The sequence below is a fragment of the Lethenteron reissneri genome, chromosome 23 (genome assembly GCF_015708825.2).
Source record: "Lethenteron reissneri isolate LAM-NWPU_2019-01 chromosome 23, ASM1570882v1, whole genome shotgun sequence".
Classification (NCBI taxonomy): domain Eukaryota; kingdom Metazoa; phylum Chordata; class Hyperoartia; order Petromyzontiformes; family Petromyzontidae; genus Lethenteron; species Lethenteron reissneri.
The window spans coordinates 3416941-3442970 of record NC_083801.1 but is presented as its reverse complement, the minus strand read 5'-3'; the positions used below and the strand labels follow the sequence as shown (position 1 = coordinate 3442970).

Here is a 26030-nt window from a genome sequence, read left to right as displayed (position 1 = left end):
ACATAATATTACAGGACGTATGTCTGTTTGTTGAACATCTTTCGTCGTCATTTTGTATAACGTAAACAGCAATTGTTTTATGGCGAGACTCACCTCCAATGTAAGAATGTGGATTTTCCACAACAGGCTCAGAGCCACCAATGGAGATGGGACACCATCCAACATTTATTTGAATAAGTGCCCATCTTCATTGTCTGCATGGGCTGTCTCCTGCTTCATTGATATGCTAATCACTCTGTATGCATGTAGACCATAATGACCTAATCATATCTTATGAGAGCACATCCCTGCGCAATGATGGAATACATAAATTAAACACATTGTAACGCATATGTCATCACGTAAAATGTTAATACAGTGATAAACGTCATACAATACATAAATAATATTTTATTGCAGTTTCAGTGCCTCAGATTGTGCTTGTAGAAACATCACGAGAGTTACAGATTTGCTGTCACCGTGCTGATAACAAGAAATATGATTGAGCATGAATAGCTTAAATCTTGACTTAAAGCTTTCATGACTGCAGTAATTCATATTCTTTGGGTTTTTCGGTAAAGTCACGTAGATAGAAAAATAATCAAATCAAATACTAAATCACGACATTTCGATCGCAACACGAGCAATCATCTTCAGGTGGAAAAATACAGCAGGTGGACTGCTGAGGCAGGAAGAAACATAGCGAGAGAACTACTGCATCCAAAGGTTATCAAGGTTTGAAATGGGTACAACCCTAGGGTAAGTGGGCGGGGCTAGAGATGGAATTTGCAAGTAAATGTAAGATCGCAGAGCTAGGAATACCTCGGCTCATTATGTCTGCATTCACCACAATACTTGTGGTGGTCAGAATGAAAACAAAAATAATGGTGATCGGTATTATCTTGGTGTCGCGGCATCTCTTCAGAGAGGTGAGCGACTCGATCAGATGAGATTTCTTGTCTCAGAGTCTGTTAAAAGATCTAATGGTTGTGGGAAACCCTCCCCGTAGAGGCAGTTAAATTTTGACTTAAAGCTTTCGTGACTGCAGGAATTCATATTCTTTGGGTCTTTCGGCAAAGTCACGTAGATAGAAAAATAATAAAATAATAAACTTAGGTCATTTTACCGAAAGACCTAAATAACATGATTAGCTTACAATTTGTCTCAGGCTCTGTTACTTGTGACTCACTCCAGCGAAACGGCTCGTAACAATATCACGTGAAGGGATGTTATATCTGAAATCAGAAAAGCCAACTTCTAAATTTACATGGCCTAGTGTTGCAATTATTCTATGTATGTTGAACTTATTTCACATCGTGCATAACCAACCGTGCTAATGGGAGGTGCGGGTCAAGGACAACATACTATACACAAAAAGCAGTTCTAAAGAAGTGAGTTTTCAATATAGATGATTTAAAAGTGCATATAGCTCCAGTGGCTTCTTAATTATTGGAAGAAAAAGCGTTCCATACGGGCGCAGAAGCGCATCTGAAAGCGCGGCGCAATGCGGCGAGCCATTATTGGGGAGAAGGGAAGCTAAACTCGCACCCCTATCTGACTGGTTTTTGCTTTCTAAGCAGTCCTTATTTACATCACTGACATAGTATTTGTGTAGTCTGTGCTTCACTGTGAGTCAGCACCTCCAATTAGCCTCACACCGATTAGTAAGGATGGCTACGTACGGTGCGAAAGCAGCTCAACAAAAAATCCGACGTGCTGATTTGCTATTCAAGAATATAACACTCTATTTGGTGATGTTGCATTGGAAGTGGTGCTGAAGCACATACAACATCAAAAACTCACATTGGTCAAAAACACTGTGGCCTTAAAAGGGAACAAATATATAATTGGCAACGATTCAGAAAATGGCCCTTTTTCGTGTGCTATGAAGATCCATTTGCAATAATAAATGTTAACACTCCATTTTCCATCACATCCAGCTCTAGCAATGTCCATGGAGTAGAAATGGCAAACGCTACACTGTGATTCTTAATAACGTTAATCTGCCCAACATTCATCACACACTCACAAATCTCTTCAAAGGCACATTTGCACAATGATGGGATTTGCCGTTTGGCTGCCGAGCCTTTGCTGCATATTATTATCACTATGGTGGAATAATAATGATATATTTTGTGCAAATGCAGCAGCATGCAATAATCAAGCCCTTACATTATAAAAATTGTTATGTATTTCCTCTCAAATAATAGTCTCTTTAACGGCACAATAACTTCAGGTGGACAGACTGTACATACATGTGTGCGTACGTATTATGTATGAAATAGTTCATAACAATATAATGTAAAGAAATGTACTTATAAAATCAGAAAAGCCAACTTCTGAAATTTCATAGCCTAGTGTTGGAATTATGGTACATATGGTGAACTTCTTTTACACCGTACGTAGCCAACCCTGTTCATCGGAGGTACGATGGAAGAACAATAAACTAAACACAAAAAGCAGTTCTAAAGAAATGAGTTTTCAATCTAAATTTTAAAGTGCAGGGCTCCAGTGGCTTCCTAACATCTGAAGGGAAGAGCATTCCAGACGGCCGCAGAAGCGCATCTGGAAGCGCGCGATGCAGTGACCGTCTTTGTTTTTTGGCAAGCCCATTATTGTACATACGTACGTACGGGCAGTCAGCCCTTCGTGTATTTTTCAGAGAATGTTTTTTTTTATTCTTGAGGACATCAATCATTGAACAGGTTCTTGGGCATGCTTTGTAGTGCCTTTAAAAAAACTGTGCTACATTATTGAGCAGGCACGGGAGATTGCACTTATTTATGTGGCCACCTATACACTTGAACAATTCTGTTGGGGCGTATTTCACGAAGGTCGCCGACATGCATAAATTGCTCTTTAAAGAAATGAACATGGCGACAAACAGTATAATATAAATTATTGAGGCCTTTAGAATAAAAAGTGTAACTTCATTGTTTTACTTAAAAATAACAAAAGCACTAGGGTTAAAGGATTTCATTGAACCAAATTCCCAAGAACTTTTAACGCAAGGTCAAATTTAATTAAGTACCAAATCATTCAGACAATACATGGAAAGCAGCAGCTATTGGCGCTTTAAAAATATATATAACAATACAGTAGTTATGCCTTTGATGGAATTAGAACGAGACTAAAAACTGGTTATTATATCCTGAACTGAAATACTGCAGTGATAAACAGGGCGTTGAAATCCAACGTACGAATACAGATTATAAATCTGGGAGAGAAACACGATGTTTAATACCACATACATATTTACCAGATGATGTTTTTAGTTTAATCTAATTCACTCTCGGTGTAGGTTATTATGAGCGCATAAGGATGGATCAATATATGATTGAAGTTCCAAAGATTCGAATGAAATATTGACTCAGTATGTAAAAAGTTGGATATATTCTGCATCCAACATCGTTCTCAGATTTTAAATGTTGTGGATTTGCTCTCCAACACACCAATGTGTGCTGTACTGGTCACGAATTGTCATGTTCTGTTAACGTGACAAACCTTACTAATTGGCTGTGTCGGGTGGTGGCGGATTTAACGACGCATTTATATTTATGTGATCCAACCTGAAAAACCTATATTATGAGTTATAACACTATTTATGCTTTAGTGAATAGTGTATCCACATACTGGGTGATTCTCTATCCAAGAAAAGTAATTTCTCTTCCGTAATTCATACTCCATTATAATAGTGATTTAAATAATCTTTCTAATTCAAAATTCAATATACGAGTTAAATGTACATTGTCCGCTTTGCATAAAGCACTTCAGAAAAACGACAATCGTAATTTTAAGAGAGAAATCAAAGATCACCAGGTTTCCTGAAATGTGTTCCCCATCTACAATGTAGCACCTACGTCACCATGCATCTAAGAAAGGCAGACAGCGGTAACAATAAGAGCCATGGGTTCGATTCCAAACTTGGGTGCCTTGCTGTGTGTCGTTGGTATATTCTCTCCCTGTTCTGCATGGGTTTCCTCTGGTATCTCCAGTTTCCTTCCAGGGAAAAAAACACCCATACAATATACAGCTTAACACTTAGGCTTATACAGTTACTTAAATTGGCCAAAAAACCCATTGCTGACAAATTACCTGCAAATTACTCAATTGATATTAGACACAGAAGCAACATCCACCGGACTGCAAAAACTTAGCAGGATCCTCCTGAAAGAATAATCCTGAGTCTCAGCGAGGCTTTCCTGGGTAAACAGGCAGAATATCTACTATATTAGAACAAAAAACAAGTTTTGCTGGCTGGCACGCCGGCAGGCAAGTGCGTGGTGGTGACGTCACCATGCACGTCTGCGTGATGACGTCACCCCATACCATTGAGCTGGGTTGGGAGTGAGATAGAGGGGGGGAGGAAGCGACGGAGAGGAGAGTCGTCAGGGATAGAGCGAAGAAGGGGCGTGAAACGGAGAGCGAAGAACGTAAAGAGGAGAGCAAGGGTAAGTGACACACAGTGAGAGATGGGTGGATTAGGTAGCGGCAACAAGAGTCTGGTAGAGGAAAGGGAGAGATATTATTTGGGTCTTTCGGTAAAGTCACGTAGATAGGTTCAAAGAAAATAACAAAAAACTATGACGTTTCGATCGCAACACAAGCGTTCGTCATCAGGAAGAGGGGGTTAGCCTCTAAGGCAAACTGTTTATAAAGGTTTAAAATGGGCCTAGCCCAAGTGTCAGCAGCATGGACGAGCCAGCTAATCTTAATGTAAGTGATGGTCAATGACACCGCTGGTGTTGGGTTTCCACCAATTAAGGACTTCCAGGTAAAAATCAGCATGTTCATGTAAGATCGGAGAGCGGCCTCCACGGCGAGCGCGCTGAGGTGGCTATGTTAATGTGAGAGATTAGCAGGTTAATGTGAGAGATTAGCACGTTAATAAGAGATTAGCAGGTTAATGTGAGAGATTATCAGGTTAACATGAGAGATTAGCAGGTTAATGTGAGAGATTAGCAGGTTAATGTGAGAGATTAGCAGGTTAATGTGAGAGATTAGCAGGTTAATGTGAGAGATTAGCAGGTTAACGTGAGAGATTAGCATGTTAATGTGAGAGATTAGCATGTTAATGAGAGATTAGCAGGTTAACGTGAGAGATTAGCAGGTTAACATGAGAGATTAGCAGGTTAATGTGAGAGATTAGCAGGTTAATGTGAGAGATTAGCAGGTTAATGTGAGAGATTAGCATGTTAATGTGAGAGATTAGCATGTTAATGTGAGAGATTAGCATGTTAACGTGAGATCGCAGAGCCGTCGCCACGTCGAGGTGGGCGCGTGAAGGTGGCTGTGTCGGTGTGAGGAATTGAACTTGTTAATGTAAAATCGGAGAGCCGAAAATAACAACTAACATCGGAAGGTGGCAGGATGGGAACATCACAGCCAGTTATGACTTAAACTTGTTGATCACGTCCTTCCATGATGATATTGAGGACCCAATGAAAAGCATCACCTTGCCATACATAGCAGGGGTCACCAAAAATATTTCCAAAATCATGAGCAAACACAAGATCCAGGTTCGATTTAACACAGTACATACAATTTGTGGTCTGATCCCATCTGTGAAGGATGTGATCCCTGACATGCAATACCCCGGTGCCTACAAACTAAGCTGTGTCTGCAGCAGTAGTTACATCGGACCGTGCTCGAGAACATAAGGTAGATCTGAAACACGGTTGGACCAATACTTCGGCCGTGGCTGATCATTGTTTTAATGCGGTGGGCTCACACGAAATTGATTTCTCTAAGAAGAGGCTTACCCCCTTTTCCTGATGACGATTGCTTGTGTTGCGATCGAAACGTCATCGTTTTTTGTTATTTCCTTTGAACCTATCTACGTGACTTTACCTAAAGACCCAAAGAATATGAATTCCTGCAGTCACGAAAGCTTTAAGTCGGGAAAGGGAGAGTTGGGGATAAGGAGAGCGTGGGCTAGCGGTGACAGAGAGAAACGGGGAGGGTGCGGTGAGGGGAGTGGGTGAGATGGAGTGGAGGAAGGGGAGCAATACAGAGGAAAGGAGAGGTAGAAGAGCAGACAGAGGGTAATAGATAAATAGACACAAAGCACGAATCGAGATAAAATCGGATATACAGGAGAGAGAAGATAAAACGTTTTGCTGGCTGGGAGAGATGAACAATGACATCTAAACGACGTGCAGGTTGCTGGTTAGATGAAAACAATTATGTTGGGCATTGCTGAAAATTAAAAAAACCTAACTATCCGTGGAACAAATTGCGTTTCATTTACACGTGATAGTTTACTGTGAATCTCACACAGTTTTGCATCTGTTGTGGTTTTTTTCACACTCCTATTTGACTTTATTCTTTGGTTTTGCAATGCAGCCACAGTTTCACAGCTTGGCTATAAATAAAACGACTGGGGAAAAAGCGTGCTAAGTTGTTGTAAATTAAGCAGTAATTAAGATCTGTAAGAAAGAGTGATGTGTTATTATTCAAAACTTGTGGAACGTTAACCTACAAATGAAGTGTTATTACACCGCTGCCCCACAAAAACCTAATACATTTTACATTCATGCTCATCTCCGATTGTAGCTGTCAGCCAGTGGGGGGGGAATATTGGAAGGAAGAGCATTCCAGACGGCCTCAGAAGTGCATCTGAAAGTGTGGGATGGGTTAACATAATGTGTGCAAATATCAAATATCTGCAGGTAACGTTACAAAAACAGACTCAAAAATATCCCAATACTGACACAGAGACAGTCACTCACCGACAGAACCTGTACAGTGGATTAGTGGCTGTTGAGTGGCTTTTGAGATCAACTAGTCCGCTTCACGTGTGACATCACAGTACCTGGTGGTCCTGGCTCGGCCACTAAAGGTACAATGAGATGATGGGTTTTGTTTTTTGTTCTTGCCAGCTTGGTAATCAGTGGCAGGAGCAGCATCTGAGGTGGGCAGCTGGCCATGGTGGTCTGGCAGAGCCGGCTGTTCACACCTAAATAAGTGGGGCATGCTCGAGGGAAGGGGTAATTGACGTGTTTTAGAAAATCATGAATAGCCTATTTTTAATTGCATTACGAATAATCACGAGGGATGGCGGGGGCTTGCTTGTGGGAAGCCTCCTTCCAGCAGTTGATTGACCATGGTTGATGATCATTACTAATTTAAAAACGAGTGCATTTATGTGTACGCTTTTATGGGAGACTAGTGGGTTGTGAGTCATTTGTTATTTGTAATATTTCCGTCGTTAAATTGCACGTTCACGTATGGGGTTGATTTAAAACAATCTTCAGAGAGAAATAGAGAAAAATGAAAGTGCAATTATGGAACAAAAAAGAATAGTATAAATATTCCTCGACGTCCGAGGAATGTCACCTGGCTAGAGACAACTGAACAACTTCCGTCAAACTAGCATGGCTACAGCACAGTCGACCAGCAGCAGGTCATTTGTGGGCGGGGTCAAAGTGTGGGCGGGGTCAAAGTGTGGGCGGGGTCAAAGTGTGGGCATGTCCACCTCCTCCAACACATCCGGTCAACGTGGAGGAGTAGGCCAAATTCCCTCCTCTTGAGTCACTCGAGTGACTGCCCTTCCTCCAGCAGTGCATTGAAAGAGCAATGGCAAGCCCCCCACCTCTACCATATACACGTTTGCTTACTTCAAACATGCAGGCGTGCAGGCACGGGGTGGTCCACCTATTGGAGAAAAAAATCTGCAGCCCCAAGGGTTCTCAGAGACAAAAGAAGTCAAAATGAGAAAAGCTTTTGGGCAGACAAATTGGCAGAATTTGCCTATTTTAAACGTGCGGATGCACAGTTGCCGAAGCAGTGAAATACATTACATGAACTTGGCAGCAGTATAAACAATTCAAAGGTGGCTGGGGGCCTCATCAGTGCGTAACTGCTCAAGGCACCACGACTTCAAAGACTGCCCTTGCACAGGCGTGATGACACACAGCCACACACAGAGAAAACACACCAGGAGTGTATTATGCGCAACATTTGCAGCGCAGCATTTGCAACGCAACACATCCACCAATATTTGGGCATTAATACACGTGCATCAGTAATTTTGTACAAACGTAGCAGTTTCAATCAGCGATTCTGTCAGGAGCCTGTGCATGAAAAGTATGTTGTGTCTTGTACGCCTATGATGTGTTGTGTGCTTAGTCTTATTAGGGGGCTTTTGTTTCGTTAGTTCAGCCTTAGGCATTTCTGGAATCCTACGAGTAATTAAATCTCCAGTACATTTCACACAATATCCATTTGTGTAATATCTGAAAAATACTGCACAACAGAAGTTGGGCCTATTGGTGAAAAATGAAAAAATCACAAACTGCATTCAATTTTTCATTGCTAATCGGAATTTCACATGCAGGCACCAAACACCATCAGCATTAACGTGTGCTTAACACACGTTACGTTTGTTGGCTCTGCCTGGATGCATTGAAACCCGTGGGCCACTGAAGTGAAAAATGTAAAGTTTATGTGGTTACGAACATCGTAATGTTACTGCTGCTTATCCTTAGCAATATGGAAAAGGATTCCACTGGCATATAAGTATTTGTCACTGATATTTTTTTCTGAAAACCGTGTAAATTCACCCATGGTGCAGGTCACTTAAAAAACATTACGTTCTTTGGAAAAGAAATACAATGAGAAGCAGAATTGTTTTTATTAATCCTGGAGAAATCAATGAGCTTTGATGCTCTTTTTCACAGATGTCCAGTAGGGGTGGGTCCGAAAGACAACACAAAAAACGAGAGGAGTGCAAAGTATAGGAAAGGTAAGCAAATCACTCAAAATAAACAAATAACATAGATAACGTTTATAAGTTCAATAATATAATTTCAAAAATCTCTCAACACTGCTGCTGTAGCTGATGCGTCTTATCTAAAGCTATCACCTTCCAGATGCAAAACAAAATATATTGCTCAATTTGCAAAATATCAACCACAACTTGTCTGTGATGGAACATGTTCCGTGACACCTAGTCCGCATGTACACAAATTGATATCACAGAGCCACATGCATATGTACACACGGGGCAGAATGTGCAAGCACATCTGCAGATGCTCGAAAACAAATACACTGCACAGAGGCAACCACTCTATACATCTTAGGATGAAGATTTGCACTAAAAGCAAATACAAACTCTCAAACAAATAAGCCTGCAGATGCCCTCATACATCAAGACGCGTCAGGAGGAATACACACTCATACATTCAGGAACTAGCAAGACGGCTGATCTCTATCCTGCTGCTTGTGCAAGCGAATAAACATGACGACTGATGAGCAAACGATATGTTATTCAATCTTGATTTGAAGCTTTCGTGACTGCAGGAATCCATACTCTTTGGTTCTTTCGGTAAGGTCACGTAGGTAGAAAATTAATCAATCACGACGTTTCGATCGCAACACAAGCACCTGCGTGACTTTACCGAAAGAACCAAAGAGTATGGGGTATGTTCTTCACCAACGTGTCTTGAAATTTGTTTTACGTTTTTTTGCGTGACAAATATATTCATTATAACACAGGATATTGTAATTATTGTAATTAACCACATACCCTGACTAATCCTGGAAACAGCCACATTTTGTGCCTCTGATAAGAGTTATCGCTTATCACCATTTCCCAATGTACACACACTATATGTGCGCACTGTATGGCAGAAGATAAACCCTTACCATGAACCCATCTCATTATCCCATTAAAAGCAATAACATACAACAACAAAAACTAATTGGGCAACTTGACTGCCTGGCTTGCTGGATAACCGACTTATCAGGCATACCAGTGGGCCAAGTCTGCACGAGGTTGATGGCTCAATTCCAATAATTAATTTCGGGTGCGTAATAGCTGTATACAGATGCACGGGCTTATGTGACATGGCCAGAAATAAATCTGCAAGAGACACCATTGCAGCATGCGACAAATTCCAAAGGTGAAGATTGTCTTCTCCTTGCAAAGAACACACATTTTACAAGTCGAACTTTGGATGTTCACATTTCACTCACCTGGTTTAATAAAGGACAAATAATAGAATTATTGCCTGCTGCTGATTGGGTGATTGCCAGATGAGCAATGCTACAATCCTCGAGTATTATTAAGATCCGAAAGGCATTTTTGAAAATCATAGGCGGCAATAAAGGGAACTCGAGTAACCCAATAACATTTCTTAAGTTAAGTTCTAATTCTGTTTCATACGCAGGAGGCTTTCATGACCCATAACCATAATTGAGGTTTTTTGGGGATAGGTCGCGTGAATATAAATGTGTCGTTAAACCCGCCACCACCCGACACAGGTTTGTCACGTAAACAAAACGTGGCGTTACTAGTTTAGCACACAATTATAGTATTGAGCACAAGTTGGCAGTCGCCTGATGAGGCTATTTGTAATTACCGTCGGAAACGTCGTACTCGAATTGTAAATGTTGTGGGTTTATTCTCCAACACACCGGTGTGCTGAACTAGTAACGAACTGGCATGTTTTATTTATGTCACAAACCTTACTGATCGGCTGTGTTGGGTGGTGGCAGGTTTTATGACACATTTATATTCACGCAATTTAACCCCCCCAAAAAAGAAGCCTCTTTTCACAATTGAATTTGAAAAGTACACGTTGCCTTAAGGAATGTTTAAATATGTTACTGTAGACAAATGTGCTTATTGTCTGAAGCTATGTGGTGTCATTTTGAACCGAAAGCATGAACCACCGCCTACACTTCTTGCGTGCAATGCTCTACAAGACTCCATTCTCAACAGACACATCAACTGCATCCATGCCAGCCCAAAATACTGCCACTTAGGGGGTGTCTGGTGGCTATAAGGTCAGCCATAAAATGCCTACTGTGACCAATGTCGACAGATGCTGCTCCATAATCATAAAGACAAATGAAACCATAGGGATCCAGTGACTTTCAATAAATCACTCCTGTTCCAAGTTTGCCTTTTTTGTAATTAAGCCACGGAGCGCGCAAGGGAGCAAACGTTCCAAACTCTGTATTAATGTCTCTCATTCACTGCTCAAGCAACACACGCTAGCGCCGTGAATACAAAACCTTGGCAGGATGCGAGCTCCCCCCTCCCTCCCTCCATTCCCTACGTTACCACCCCTTTATTGTTCTTTTCCTTTCTGTGAAAAACCGAACAGGGCTGCTTAGGGTAACAGCAGACAAATGTACAACGATAAATCACAGACACAATTAACATGCGCGGCTTTGTGCCTGTAACTGTGTGTGCAATGTGCTCTCACTGAAGAAAGCGATAAATTAGTTAACATTTTAATTAATTTAAAATTACAACATATACTATACAGCCACGGAGCAATCGTCTTCAGGTGAGGGAGCACCTGAAGATGATTGCTTGTGTTGCGATCGAAACGTCGTGATATTTTTCTTTTATTTTTCTATCTACGTGGCTTTACCGAAAGACCCATAGAATATGTATTCCTGCAGTCACGAAAGCTTTAAGTCAAGATTTAAATGACAATGTTTAATGGGTCTTCACGATCACAGTTATGCTCGCGCTCAACACCGTAATTGTAAAATGTCAGACATTCTACCCAGTACACAGACACAAATACACTTGCTTGTGTACAACACTGAGACATTTGTTTAGACCGTAATGTCGTGTTGTGACACCGAGTAGACTTGCAAAGGAAGCATTTATTTTCCTTCGTTGCAAAGGCACCTCACCACGACCCTTCTCACCCTTCATTGTGAACTCCAGTTCGCGAAGGAGACGCGTGTACATCGCAGGCCAATGTGCAAATCTCCTTAATCAATGGAAGGTAAAAATGGAAAATTAAAAACAAGCCACAGTCGTGTGACTGTGGCCGTGCAACCCAAACTTTGGACCAATATTGCAAACCGATATAGTTCTGCGCCCCATCAATGGGGAATAGCTCAACCACACCAACTCTCTCCTGAATCCCTTTCGTGGCCAGCAGACCTCGACATTGCCATTTATCTCCACAACATATTGCCATCATACGCAAGCGCAGAATTATGAACTCATCTGCGCCCGTGTTATCTAGACGGCGTTTGGTAATTGCTTTTGCATGCGTATGCTAACCATACATTCTGCTTTCAATGCAGTGAATGCTGTAAAGAATTGCAGTTGCAGATTATGTTTTTCCGTACCCAATCGTTCCTTTTATAAGATTGCTAGAAACTATATATTCTTCCTTCCTCGGTTAAATAGAGCTGTTGCTCCTGTAAAACAAATTGACATTCTACATTTGAGAAAAATATGATTAAAAAAATGCTTTGCTGTATGTATGTTGAACTTCTTTCACACCGTGCTAATTTGTTGGCGACGTACTGAAAGAACATACTTAAGTTAGAGACATCATATTTGACTGCTGCTATGTTAAGGGTAAGTGGGCTTGGATGACGGCCAGCAGACGAGACGAATGATAGAGTGTCAGCCAAAGGAGAGAGCATTCATTGCCGAGAGCACGTCGACTGAAAAGTAGAGTGTTCCATCGCAGGGTGGATTGTCACATTGCAGGAGGGATTGTTACATTGCAGGGTGCAGGTCCCCCTCGCAAAAGAGGTGTTTAACGTCAAGGATTTTTTTAACTGGTTAAATAAAGGTGAAATTAAAAAATATCGCTGAACATTTAACAGGCGCTTGACATCTTGTGGAGGCCTTCATCCAGCAGTGAATAGATTATGGTTTATAACGATGATGATGAATGTTAGGCTTGTTTCAACCACACATTACATGTCATTTTAAATGTTTGTACACATACAATACACAGATACAGTACAATATAGAAACTCAAAAAATATTATTTCCATCGTCCATCAACATCATGATGTTCAAATCTTGCATATTATAAACACAATCTGGAGATGTTCTTGTACTTTAACATCAAGATACAACATGCGTAAATACAAACATGTTATGAGAAATAATAAACAACATTACTTTTTTGGTCGACATCGTTATTGAATTATAAGAAAATAAAAAATGAAAATTGGGAAATACAGTGTTTTTTTTTTTGGGCTCCAAGCTCAGAAAAGCCACAACAACCAAAGTAAATTCATGAAAGCACACAGACTATGTTTAGCAGAGGTGGAGCCCTCGGTTGCCCTATGGTAAGATAGTTCAGCAAGTTTAGCAGGGGTCATGGATCAATCGACAATGACCCAAAGTCCATGCAGCCCTCGGAGGCAGTAAAACCCAAAACAATTGGTTGGATTGAGAGGGCTTTTGGAAGGTCAGTGAATTAAGTGGTAAAGATGAAGACAAAATGGATTTTTTTTCAAAGAAGCTTTTGAAGATAGATCAAACCCCACTCGGGCTAGGGATGAACCCTGGTAGCTCTGAATCTATACAGGGCTCAACACACACCCCATTAGAACGCAGACTCTATTCTCGGAGGCAATAATATCATAAGTCAGGAAAACACGTAGCCTTCAAGTGATGTGACACAAGTAAGATCAGAGCAGTGGGGAGGAAGAGGGTGACACTTTATACATGCATACAAGCAGCCCCAATATTCTTCCATCAGCTATGGCTGTTATTGCCCCATTCTGCAACAGATATTGTTTTTCATTGTTTAAAACTATATAATTGCTTGACTGCTACGGTATGACTACATAGGACACAGACGTTCACATAAACCCATCAGCTACTATATTTGTTGCAAAATATTAACATCAGTTTGATAGCCTTGTGAAAGCACAATGCTTCGACTCTGGAGAATAGCATTTCCAAGTAGCATGTGGGCTAAAGTACACGACCATTGAAGCATTTGGATTTTCAACTTAAAAAACTTAATTAACTTAAAACTGTGGATCTTAGATATGACGGCATTAGTTGCTTCTTCATAGGCAAATTATTATGATTTATTCATCGGGAAATTATTATTTTTACTATTTAGTTATTATTGTGAAGAGGTATCAATTCCCATGCCTTATGCCATCGTAACTAAACTGCAAATACATCTTTCAGTGCGTCAATGTCATTACTGACGGACAGAACGTATTGTCCATACACCTTGACCAGGGATCGGGAGTGTGTGGATTGGTATTTTTAACTTGCTAATATCACTACACCACTGCAGCTCCAATTATATGCATGTGAACACGTGTCTTTAAAGCAGTGACTAAAATGTACAGTTCTATATTAGCAGGCTCTGATACCAGTATTAGCACAAATAAGATGTTAATTAAACATCTTTATTCATTTTCCATTACATACCACTATCTACAAACATTTGAACAAAAAAAACCGCTTAAACTGTTTTAGGAAACAATGAGAGTAAATATGACATTTTATTCATGAAAAATCAGTTTCTCACAAAAAGTGGTTTTCTGCATTAAAAGTGCATTCACTACGGGGCGGTAGTCCTCTAAAGCGGTGTATCTCAAACTCTGTTGGCCCACGGACCACCCAGCCACCCACCCTATGTGACAAGACGCATTCACTTCTGTCTCTGAATACCAGTAGTACAAAAATATTAATATTACTGGAACACTTATTTTTTTACACAGAAGGATGTTATTAACCAGGTAAAACCTGAACTGTTTGTGGTTGTTCCATCATATCTACCGGGTACTAGTCTATTTTTTTACACGCTTTTATTTAACTCACTCTGTCTGTTATTGTTGTTGTATCCTCAAATCTTGTACCTCAATTTGAACCCACTTCTCAATGTGGTATCGACTGCAAACTTGGTATACTTATGTCATACTGATGACAATACTATATTCCCTCATTAAAATAAAATAAAATATTTTTAAACATTATTTTTTATGTTAAGTTTCGGCTTGGGTCTAATTGTCCACGCTCAACTGACATTGGCTGTACATCACCACGGTCCCTTACGTTATGGCAAGCTTCGGGGCCACTTCCTGGAGTCGTGGAGTTCTGCCATTACTCGTACGGTACATTTCATTAAAGTGTGTTCTTAAAAAAAGTTGTTTTTAATATTACTTATTCCGAGTAAATTTCCTCCCGAATCCCCAGCGTTCCCAGCCTCCCACTTCCAGCCCCGCCCATTTCCCCCTCCCCCATCTCCACGTCCTCTCTCCTCCTAGCGCTCACCCCCCCCATCCCCCTACCCCACCCCCCCCTCTCTCTCCCCCCTTGCTCCTCCCCCTGCCACGGAAGCTCTCTCGCCCACTGCATTGTTGCTGCATTGGCATTGTTGCTGCATTGGCATTGATGCTGCATTGGCATTGCTGCTGCATTGGCATTGTTGCTGCATTGGCATTGTTGCTGCATTGGCATTGCTGCTGCATTGGCATTGATGCTGCATTGGCATTGCTGCTGCATTGGCATTGTTGCTGCATTGGCATTGTTGCTGCATTGGCATTGCTGCTGCATTGGCATTGCTGCTGCATTGGCATTGTTGTTGCATTGACATTGCTGCTGCATTGGCATTGTTGCTGCATTGGCATTGCTGCTGCATTGGCATTGCTGCTGCATTGGCATTGTTGCTGCATTGGCATTGCTGCTGCATTGGCATTGTTGCTGCATTGGCATTGCTGCTGCATTGGCATTGTTGCTGCATTGGCATTACTGCTGCATTGGCATTGCTGCTGCATTGGCATTGTTGCTGCATTGGCATTACTGCTGCATTGGCATTGTTGCTGCATTGGCATTGATGCTGCATTGGCATTGCTGCTGCATTGGTATTGTTGCTGCATTGGCATTGCTGCTGCATTGGCATTGTTGCTGCATTGGCATTGTTTCTGCATTGGCACTCGTGCACTGGCCATGCTGCTGGTGCTGTTGATACACTAGGGCTACGCCCATCCCAAAACCTTTATCAACGGTTTGCCTTTAGAGGCTGACTTCTTTGCCTGATGACGACTGCTTGTGTTTCGATCGAAACGTCGTGATTTGCTTTCTTTTCTTTTAATGTATTTCTAACTACGTGCCTCTACCGAAAGAACCAAAGAGTATACCTTTAAGGTTGTTTTTTTAAGGGTGGCTTTAAGATATTATGACCAGGGGGGTTTTAATGAGGGTTAGTTTACTTTATTTAATTTTATTAAAATAAAATATTATAAGTAAAATGTAAATTAACGTCCGAAACAAAGGTATAAACATCGTGATTTACGTCACAGTCAACGGACCACGTGGAGGACCGTCACGGCCCACTCGTGGCCCAGGGACCACGCTTTGAGAGCCACTGCTCCAAAGGTACAGGGTGACATTATGAGTTAATGTTAAACTGTAACGCATCTACCACTGCATTCTGTCGTAAAGCATCGCCAGTTTCTCTCTAGCGTCAGTCAGTCTCCAATAGGGTTCCACCCCTCTGTTGTTCATCACTTGTAAAATAAATGCAATATTTCATTGTAATTACTTCGGTGGGGAAATTACATCGTCGGCGTAGATATATATAACACGCGTTGTTTCGCATGCGTGCTGCTGCCGTGCGGGTACATCAGTGGTACGAGCAGCAAGCAAAGGAGCGTGTCAGCCCATGATAACTCGCCTCCGAGGACCAACCAGATAAAGAGCAATACCCACCACATTCAGCGCACCGCCAGTCAGCGGTGCCTTGTGGCCGCTGCAGATAACGCCCCAACCACCGCGCAACAGAATCATCCAACATCCGGCATCTCCTGCGGGTTAACCCCTTTGTATCCTCACACTTCACGCGTTGCCGATCAGGGGGTGCGATTTTTTGCGGGTCCCTCTGACTGCATCCCAACATTTATTTGTTTCAAATAGGAAGAGCTTTGGTATTCTCAAAATGTTCATGGCACACTTGAAATTCTTGCTTCAAATATATACACAGTATATGTGGTTATATTTGCCTTTGCAAAGGGGCGCCACGGTGGTGAGATGTTATCGTCCTCCCCGGATATGCAGGAGGTCGAGGGTTCGATCTCCGACCCTGATGCCTGTATATTTGGAGTGTGCATGTTCTCCCCGTGGTCGCGTGGATTTTTTAAATATTATTTTGGTGCTATGATAGTCCAAATGATAGGCCACTTTGTTGAACTATAATTTGTGGCCAGGTCGCTTCTTAAAAATAAGTTCATACCTCAGTGGGCTTTGCCTGGTAGGATGGGGATGGTTCAGTTTCATGTTAATGTGTTTTTCTTATACTTTTCACTACTATCATGTTTTTGTATTGTATGTTGTTGTAATGTTCTTACTCGCTAACTACTGGGCATCTGTGAAAAAATAGCTTTATAGCTCATCGGATTCCTCCGGTGTGAATAAATATTGTGATTATGATTCTGAGATTAAACCATAATACTGTACATTAAATAGTATGCACTAGTTTAATACGTTTCCGTGAATGAAAAGTACATGTTTTAATCAAATCATATGTACACTGAGAACCATGATTACAAACAGCATTATAGCCCCCATGCTTTTTTAACGATACAGTGTGCTGGATCACGTGTCTAATGTGTTGTGAATATTGTTTTTACTTGCAAATTAGAAACGGTTGCATATGGTCAGATATATCCATGTAACACAATATGAGCAACGTTTACTGTAGACATCACAATTAAATGAGAAAGAGTTTTACTTTATTCATAATCAACGTTTTTGGATTTAGATCGCGTTATTTATAAATGTGTCGTAACCCTCCACCACCCGACACGGCCAATCAGTAAAAAAGTGTCGCGTTGACAAAAGACAAATAGTTCACTGCTTTAGCCCACCGGTGTGTTGAAGCGTGAAACCACATACTTTAGCTGAAAATTATCTCTGAAACCCTTGGTACCGTAAGCAATTTGACATTCACCTCTTTCCAATTTTAAACCATAGTCCACTATCGATGTAAAACAAATTAATTGCTTTTAAGTCTTCGTAAGGGATTTTTCGATGACTCCTTTAAATAACATCCAACACCACGATTGAAGTGGAAAATGAAATTTGTTCTTGCATTGGCGCCCAGTGCTGACCCTACAAAAAAGAGGGCCCATGATGTAATAGCATATTTCACACTTGAGTTTGAAAGTGCTATTTTCACGAAGTGAATTTCACATCTCGCAATTGCATTCGGCATACATTGCTTGAAACTTATAATAGTGATCTGTAAGCATTTTTTTTTCTTTTTTGATTTTGAAATTTTATAAACTTTGCAGTGTAATAACACGTTGATGTCTGGGATGCATTGTTTTGAAATTACAAAAGTACCACCTGGAGAAAATTAATTTTAATAATGGATAACGTTGGCATATAGTAGTTGTTTCATATATACAGCAGTTTAATTTTAATGTTCGCACTCCCCAATACCTGTAAATTTATAGTGGCATAACACAATTAGAATATTGTAACAACAAATATAAATTACCAATGTGATATATGGGTTATAGGAGGATGAATCTATAAATGTGTTACTTTACACATTGGTACGGTTCAATAAATAAGTGATACAAAAAACTACTAACGCACAGCAACACAAACACAATTCAACACTGACACTGGGGAGCTGTGAATTTCACGATCAACATTGAATCAGTTGTTCAAACACGTCATTTACATCCGCTGTGCCAGGAAACAAATACGCTCTTCTAACAAAAAAAACCATTTGCATCGCAGTCCGGTGCAACGACAGTCACTTACCTTGTCGTGAAACGCACACACACACTTGCGTCTGAGAAAAGTGCCCAACAACTTCGACCGAACGCGAGAGTTGTGTGGGGTTTTTTTTTGCGACATGAAATCTTTACAGCATGAGATTATTAATATGATCACTACGCCCCTCCAAGCCGAGCAATTTACAGAGCAGCATCGGCGCAAATTCAGTCAGATAAAGATCCCCCGTATAGCCCTTAACAGACTGTTGGGGCAAGTGCTGTTAGCGAGTACCACCTATGAAGGCCGGCACGGCACACGAGGGGGGTGGGTGGCCAGCACCACGCCCAGGGGCCGCCTTTGTCTTCCGAGTGGCGATGTTTACACACCGCGCCAGGTGCTCATTTTAGGCTGGGTCTACGTAGGAGACGCCCAGGACCAGTTCAGATAATCGTCACCGGTTTTGTCCGTGAGCGGGAACCACCACGCTACCTCTCCCCACTTTATCCGCGACACACACACGCGCAGTTTAACCCGTAGTAAGTAGGTTTCGCGACCAATATTATCCATAATAGATGTGTTTTTTGGGGTTAGATCTCGTAAATATAAATGTGTCGTTAAGGCTGCCACCACCATGCGACACAGACAGTTCGTAAGATTTGTCACGTCGACGAAACATGCCGATTCGTAACGAGTGCAGAGCAACCGGTGTGTTTGTAAAGTCAACCCACAACATTTACAATTCGAGTACACGTGCACACACACACACATACGCGCAATAAAAAAAATGTGGCCAACCTTGGCCAACGGGCAACAACATAAACCATAATCGAGGAGGAGCGAAAGGCGTCAAAAGCTCGGAAGCCCGTCACCTGCCGCGCAATATTTTTTTTTGTGCTGCAAAAAAAACTTCCCTGGCCGCAACCACCACCCTCCACGCCCTTTACCTTTCTTGCACTTGGAGCGCCGCCGTCTGCGCCGCTTGCATTTGCGTCGCCGCGCGGGGCCGAGAACGCTCGGCGTCGGGCAGCGTCTTGCTGCTGCTGCTGCTACTGCTGCAGATGTTGCTGCTGCTGCGGGTAAAGCCATCGCGCCCGTCAGAGCTGAGCGAGCCACGGGTTTAGTGAACAAACCTCCCACTCCCCTTCCCCCTGTCCGTCCCGCTCCGGACACTCCAAAAAGTCTCGCCCGAAGTTCACCGGCGACTGGCAGACAGCGCTCGTGCGAACGGCGAAGAAAGATCCCGTCGCGTAAACGCCGCGTCGCCCGCTAAAAAGTGCGGGTAAATTCCGCTGCGGTGTTAAATTAACCAAAAAAAAATTTCATTAAAAAAGTCGGAATGCAACGAAGAAAGTCGATGAGAGCGACGGGTGAAAATGTGTTGTGCTTCTCCAAGAGAGGAGAGTTGAGAAGAGAGGATGTTGATAGCGCATTGCCCCTCCGTGCTACACGCGACTGCTGCTCCCGTGTATCGGCTCAACGAAGGAAAACTCGCGCGAGCTGTCTCAGGTCAACAGAGCTTAATGAGCCTCCCCTTTGACGAAACGCAAAGTGTGGTTAACTCGGTGCGACCAAAGGCGGAGGGGGAGGCCACGCTGCCTTTCTACTCCCTCTGCCTCGATCCTGCCCATCACGAGCCTCCGATTGGTTCCAATTTATAGGGCGCGCTTTGGTGTGACATCATACACGCAGCAACCAGCCTTTCGTGAACGCGCTCTAGAGCTAAAAAAAACCACAGCGATGTCGCCTTAACCTACAGCCAGTAAGCGTAACAACAACGTGCCGTCTGCAAAGGCGGAGTATATACACAAATGTATTGCACTTAGTCGCACGTTCATTCCATGGCTGGTGTGGCACACTCACTCGGTATGCAGAGCTACCGCGTACTATCCCGTTCATTTATTTCGTTGCCTTCACTTGCGATTAAATGAGTTTGTCTGTCCAATTTGTTTTCCTTTCAGTCAAAGTAAGTGGAATGAATGCAACATCGAAGCAACACATGCGTGATAGAGCATAATAGAGAAATGACACTGAATTCGTTCAACAATGTGGGGGGAAATATCAAGAATAAGTATAACCCGTAAAAACAAAGTTTTTCACTATAAATCCTTTATATGCGTGGCAGCGAACTTAATATAAAGGATTTAAAAATATATTCGCCTGTGGAGGACGCGGGGATCGATCCCGCGACCTTTGGCATGGGAAGCGAGGGCGCTACCAACTGCGCTACTCCGCCACGGCCTGTGGAGGGGTTACGCTCTGGGCTCTTATACTGTGACGTTTAGCCAAAGCGATGAATGAGTTCTATTTGAATATATGTAAAATCAAATTTTTTTACCTAAAAAGTGTAAAATTTTGGGAATTTTTTTCACGAACATTAATTGTCTGGCACAACGAGTCTGTGTGGAAAATGTCAGCTCGATTGGATCACGGGAAGTGGGTTAAAAAACGACCGAAAGATTTGCACGGTCGTAAGCAAGCAAGCACGCAAGCACGCAAGCAAGCAAGCAAGCATGCGAACTTAATATAAAGGATTTAAAAAATACCAAGAATGTGATTGTGCATTGGCAATTTAGCAATGCAGTTTACAGGGCTTAACTTCTCACTGAGTACTTTGTGGGTCGCTGGTAGACTGAAGTAGGAATGCGACGAGTATCTACAGTCATAGCGAGGGGTATACTGGATGTGGTGTGCCTGCTGTAGAAATATATATTTTGGGCCACCTACCTGAACAGACCCAGCTAAAAGGACGCCCTGGCAGCATGCTTCATGCGTGACAGCACACTCCGAACATTGACCCCAGCTCGCAGTAATAGACATTCGGATGGAATTAAACAAATGAGAAACACTCCAAATCACCTACCATGTCTGTAATGTACTCCAACACCTGTATAACTAAAGTAGCAATTGCATAAATAGGTATTTAAATACCCACATTTGTTTTGGGGCGAGGCCACGATTTACACGCGCGGACATAATGATCAACATTCTGACCAATGAAGTTCAATCGGAAGTCGAGTGGCGTGTTCATTGCCAGATGAAGCCAAAGCAGTTTGAGGGAAATATCTTAACATGCTGATCTTGAATGCAGTCTCGACAATTGTTAAGCAACCTGTGAAGAGGAGCTTCATTGGTCAGAATTGAATCGACACATTGACACGTAGAAATGATATATTTTCAAACGTGACAATCTGGTCAAGTGCTGGAGGGTTAACCCAAATGCGTATGCTTGCGTATGGGGGGTCTACTGACAATGTACGTACACATAGGAACCAGGGGGGGGGGTGAAGCCTCGATAATAATTTGTCTACATTAGACTTCAAATGAGTTAGATAGTCCGGCGGTGGACTATCTGTTTGCTTAAACACGTCAATATTATTAATCCTTGGTCTTTTCTGCGTGGATTAAATATCGGCCGTTCTATAGGATTCGGGGGGGCGGGTGCGTCAAGCGTACGTACGCAGGTGGGGGGGTGTTAAAAAGTCCGCGTGCGTACAGGGACGGGGGAGGGGTAAAGTTTTAACATATTTTTGCGTACCTATTCAATGGATGGCCCCTTAAAAGTGGGTATCACGTTCGTCCACTGACCTCTGGCTGATAAAATGTAGCCATGTATGATGATAAAATATTCACGATGGTCATTAACGGGGCTTTAGAAATTCACTGCTGGTTGAAGGCCTCCCCAGGCCATGTCAGTCACACGGGTTGTTTGACCATACTTCACCACACTGGTCAGTGCGAGTTGGGGAAAGGGGGGAGGGGGGAATTTTAGCCTGGGCTGAGAATCGAACTTTTCAGATGTCAGGCCACTGACCAGAGCACAGAGGCCTCTCCCTCAAATGTTACTGCTGCAGGAATGCAATTTTACCATGACTTGTAGGTAACTTGAAATTTTAAAAAATTGCACACATATGTCGTAAGTGTGCAATCACAACCACAATACGGGACCACTTGTTCTTAAACACCAGGTTATAATTATACAGTTGTTGGGATTTTGGAGTGGCGCTGAAAAGCATGATTTGGTCTCGTTTGGTGCCAAATCTCACGAGCGAAGTGATGCTCGTCTCTACCGTCCCGCAGTGAATGTTGTGGTTACGGGGTGGATTGAGATACAGTATTGCACAGGCAAAAATCAATATGCGTACGTGGTTGATAATAATGTGGTAACATTTCCCTACGCAAGAAACTGAGCCGCATAATAAGATAAAACATTTCTTTTTTCTAGAAATGCAAATAAGGAATATATAATGTGGACTTAAATTAGGTGAAATAAAATCCCGACGTCATAAATAACATGCAGAAACATCACAAAAGAATATAAGAGATAATAAGTAAAATATATGGGTGGACTTCCAAGCGATATACAGGGTACTTAAGAAAAATGTAACATTTTTCAGGATTTGCAACAATGCCACGAGAAATATTCCTCCAGGCTCCGGAGACCACCTGGAGAAGATTCCAGGCATGTGTTCACAATGATGGCGAACAAGTGTAGACACTTTGACTTTGTGAAGCTATTAACATACATTTGTTATCATGTTACAGTGTATTATCCGTTCTTTTTTCATTAAAAACGATAGTCCCATCTAAGTGTTAACATTTCTTTGAAGCACTCTGTATATTTAACCTGACAATGCAGCGCTGAATTCACAACGGACAAGAAAGATCCTGAAAAGCTTCAACGCTTAAAAGAGCTAATCACTGGTAAACCACACATGATTACAGCAGCAGATTTAGCCATAACAATGAGCCACAAAGTACACATGCATTGAAAAAAACAAATGTATGGTTTTGACAGAAATTTATGCAGTACCGTATTTTGTATCGGAGGGCAAGGATCAGTTTAGATCGCGCTGATGTTAACCGTGGCCAGGTTTCTAACTCAGGTGACCGGGTTTGTAATGAAGAATTGTATACGATAACTGCTATTCCGCAACTCCACCTCGCGGCAAAGTAATAAGCAGCCAAAATGAATGCATTTATCTGATGCAGAATACGCAAGTGGTTCTTGAAACAATATCACAAGACTATAGGTAAGTAGTGGAGCAATTTCTGACGTTTAAATTAAACATGTCATGAATTTAAAATGTAAGCGTTTCCCTTTTAAAATAAAAAAAACTAGCTATGAATTTGGTATTTCCTGTAACAGATTGCAAAATCGTACATGGGAGCAGAAATAATAAATTATTAGGCAGCAGTGAAACTCTTCAAGAATTTGTTGCCAAAGTTTTTTACTGGACTAGAGAGTGTATACGTACGACCAACTTGTGGCTGTCACCGCAAAGGATAGGTAACGTTGCCTTATACATGGCAGAACTTACATGCCTGTTCATACATTCACAATAAAATTTCTATAATTTGATTTGGCAGTTGAGTCAATCAATAATTAGGACAGCAGTGGAAATCCAGGCCTTGGGTTCAATGTCCCCGATAATTTTTTAATGATTGCTGTTTGGAATAAAATTTCGTTTTTATATTTCAATATTGTAAACCGCTAATGCATGAAAGTGCTTCAGAAAAGCATGATTAAATATTCTTCATTTTTCCTTGCATACAACTAGAACTATGTCTGCAAATATTGCCATCTACATAAGCACATGGTGTAAAAACAAAAAATAAACCTTTTTTAATTTTACCAGGTAAGGCCCACTGCGCTATGTAGCTCTTTTTCAGAAGCAACCTGGCCACAAATGACAGCTCAAAAAAGTGGCTTATCATGTGGAAATGTATAGCAGTCAAATACTCTAAACCCATGTTTCTAAATGTGGAGGTAAAACCTGGAGGACCTGGAAAAACCCCATGCGACCACTACAGTAAACTCCAAACATACAGCAGGCGTCCTCCTGTATGCCAGGCGAGGTAGTCAACATCTCACCACCGTGGTGCCCGTATTTACGAAGGTAATTAAAAGCTAACCTGGCCTTCAATTTCCTGAACATTTGAAAGCAAATTGAAGTTTGTGAAACTCACCCAAATCTTCAAGGTATTACACAGCTACACATACCTGTTTGTCCCAGAACATAAATGCCAGAAATATACAATTATACTCTTTGGTTCTTATTTTTTATTTTATTTTTCTACCTACGTGACTTTACCGAAAGAACCAAAGAGTATGGATTCCTGCAGTCACGAAAGCTTCAAATCAATATACAATTCTTTAGGACATGACGTAGCCATCGCAGGACATTCTTATCGCCTTTTTTTACGGACTCTCGTCGACCTATTCTTATATATCTCTTGAAGGCTGCAAAGGCTGGGCTCAAGTTGAATACTGCGTGAGCAAAACAAAAGCCATGAACAAAAAAAAGCTTGCTCAACCATAGAAAAATATCTGTTTGGAGGGACAACATGTAGAGAACACATCAGAGGGCACCTTCCCCGGCCAGTTCTTGAAGGGGATCGAGACAAAGAGGAGGCAATGCCATAACGTGGTGGGCTCGAGTTGACTCGTGCGCTTTTGGAAAACTGAACGTGCAGTCGTGTACTTTAATAATATACTATTGTATAGCCTTACAATGTGTGTGTGTGTAGTGAGTCATCCAGGATCCTTTCGCACAATATACTACATACAACGTCGTGGCTAAATAAATATCTAAGAGACAAAATGCAATGTTTAAATATAACCACGGCCCTTATTTATTACAATTAGAACAAGTTTGGACCACATTATGAATACAAATTGCTTATGTGCCTCTTTCCAACAAATATATTTCGGCCAATAAGACATATAAAGTAAACACTACGGTCATTTCCTCATACATCTGTAAGCCCTGTTTATAGAAACCTCATTGGAGACACCCGATTGGAAAAAGGAAGGCATGAACGCGAACCTGGCTACAGCTCAAGTTGGGTCCGCAAAGCCAAGTGCCGCTGGAAAGCCGATCCCTCAGCCCAGACCCGTGCACTTTATCGTTTCCTTCGTCTAAATTTCTTGAAGATCGCTAATCTACAGACCAGCCTTACTTCCTGTCCCGAATCTATTCCCCTGCCTCGCCTCTGCTCTTCTTCCCCATCAACAACTTGCTCCATGCCCCTGCTTCTACCCTTTCCTCTGCTACCAATGCCCCTTCTGCTCCAGCCGTCTCCCACAGTTTCTCCGTCTCCTGCCCTTTCATCTCCTCCGTGCGCCACTGTCTCTTCACCGTGACCACTCCAGCGCTGAGCTCTCCGTGGTAGTTTCCAAAACTCACCAAACCTCTCCGCTCCCCCCTTGACCCATTCCTACCTCCCGTCTTCCTTTCCTTCTCCCCCCTTTACCCTTCCCTACCTCGTGTTCCTTTAATTATCTTACATTTGTAATGACAGGGTGACACCTGCTGGCCGGAAATGGAATCACGGATATGAGCACGGTTAAGTACCAACCAATAAGAGAAGGTGTATCTGGGGCAAAGGTAACAGGTGAAGTTAGCCGAGATACTCCGGGAACCTGCTGGAAGGTTCCACGAGAGGGCGTGGCCGGAGGCGGGGCCTAGCCATGCCTGGAGGGATATAAGGGGGAGCGGACCCGGGGCTCGGGGTTCGTGTGTGGAGTCTTGCGTCCTGGCTGCGTCACTGCTCGCCGACATCTCTCTCTGTTGTC

At 42.2% G+C, this 26030-nt stretch overlaps 1 protein-coding gene across 3 annotated transcripts in view; it reads right to left on the bottom strand.

The window, feature by feature from the left end:
* ADARB1 (adenosine deaminase RNA specific B1) overlaps window positions 1-19549 on the bottom strand; it is a 124719-nt gene extending 105170 nt beyond the window's left edge. For 2 of the 3 annotated variants that reach the window (XM_061556894.1, XM_061556893.1), the window contains exon 1: window positions 19399-19549. In XM_061556894.1, the coding sequence (XP_061412878.1) occupies window positions 19399-19540 (142 nt within the window). In that variant the 5' untranslated portion in view covers window positions 19541-19549. Of the gene's footprint in view, window positions 1-18499; window positions 18575-19398 lie in introns of those variants that run through there. The other variant, XM_061556896.1, reaches the window with a different exon arrangement.
* Window positions 19550-26030: the final 6481 nt, after the last annotated feature.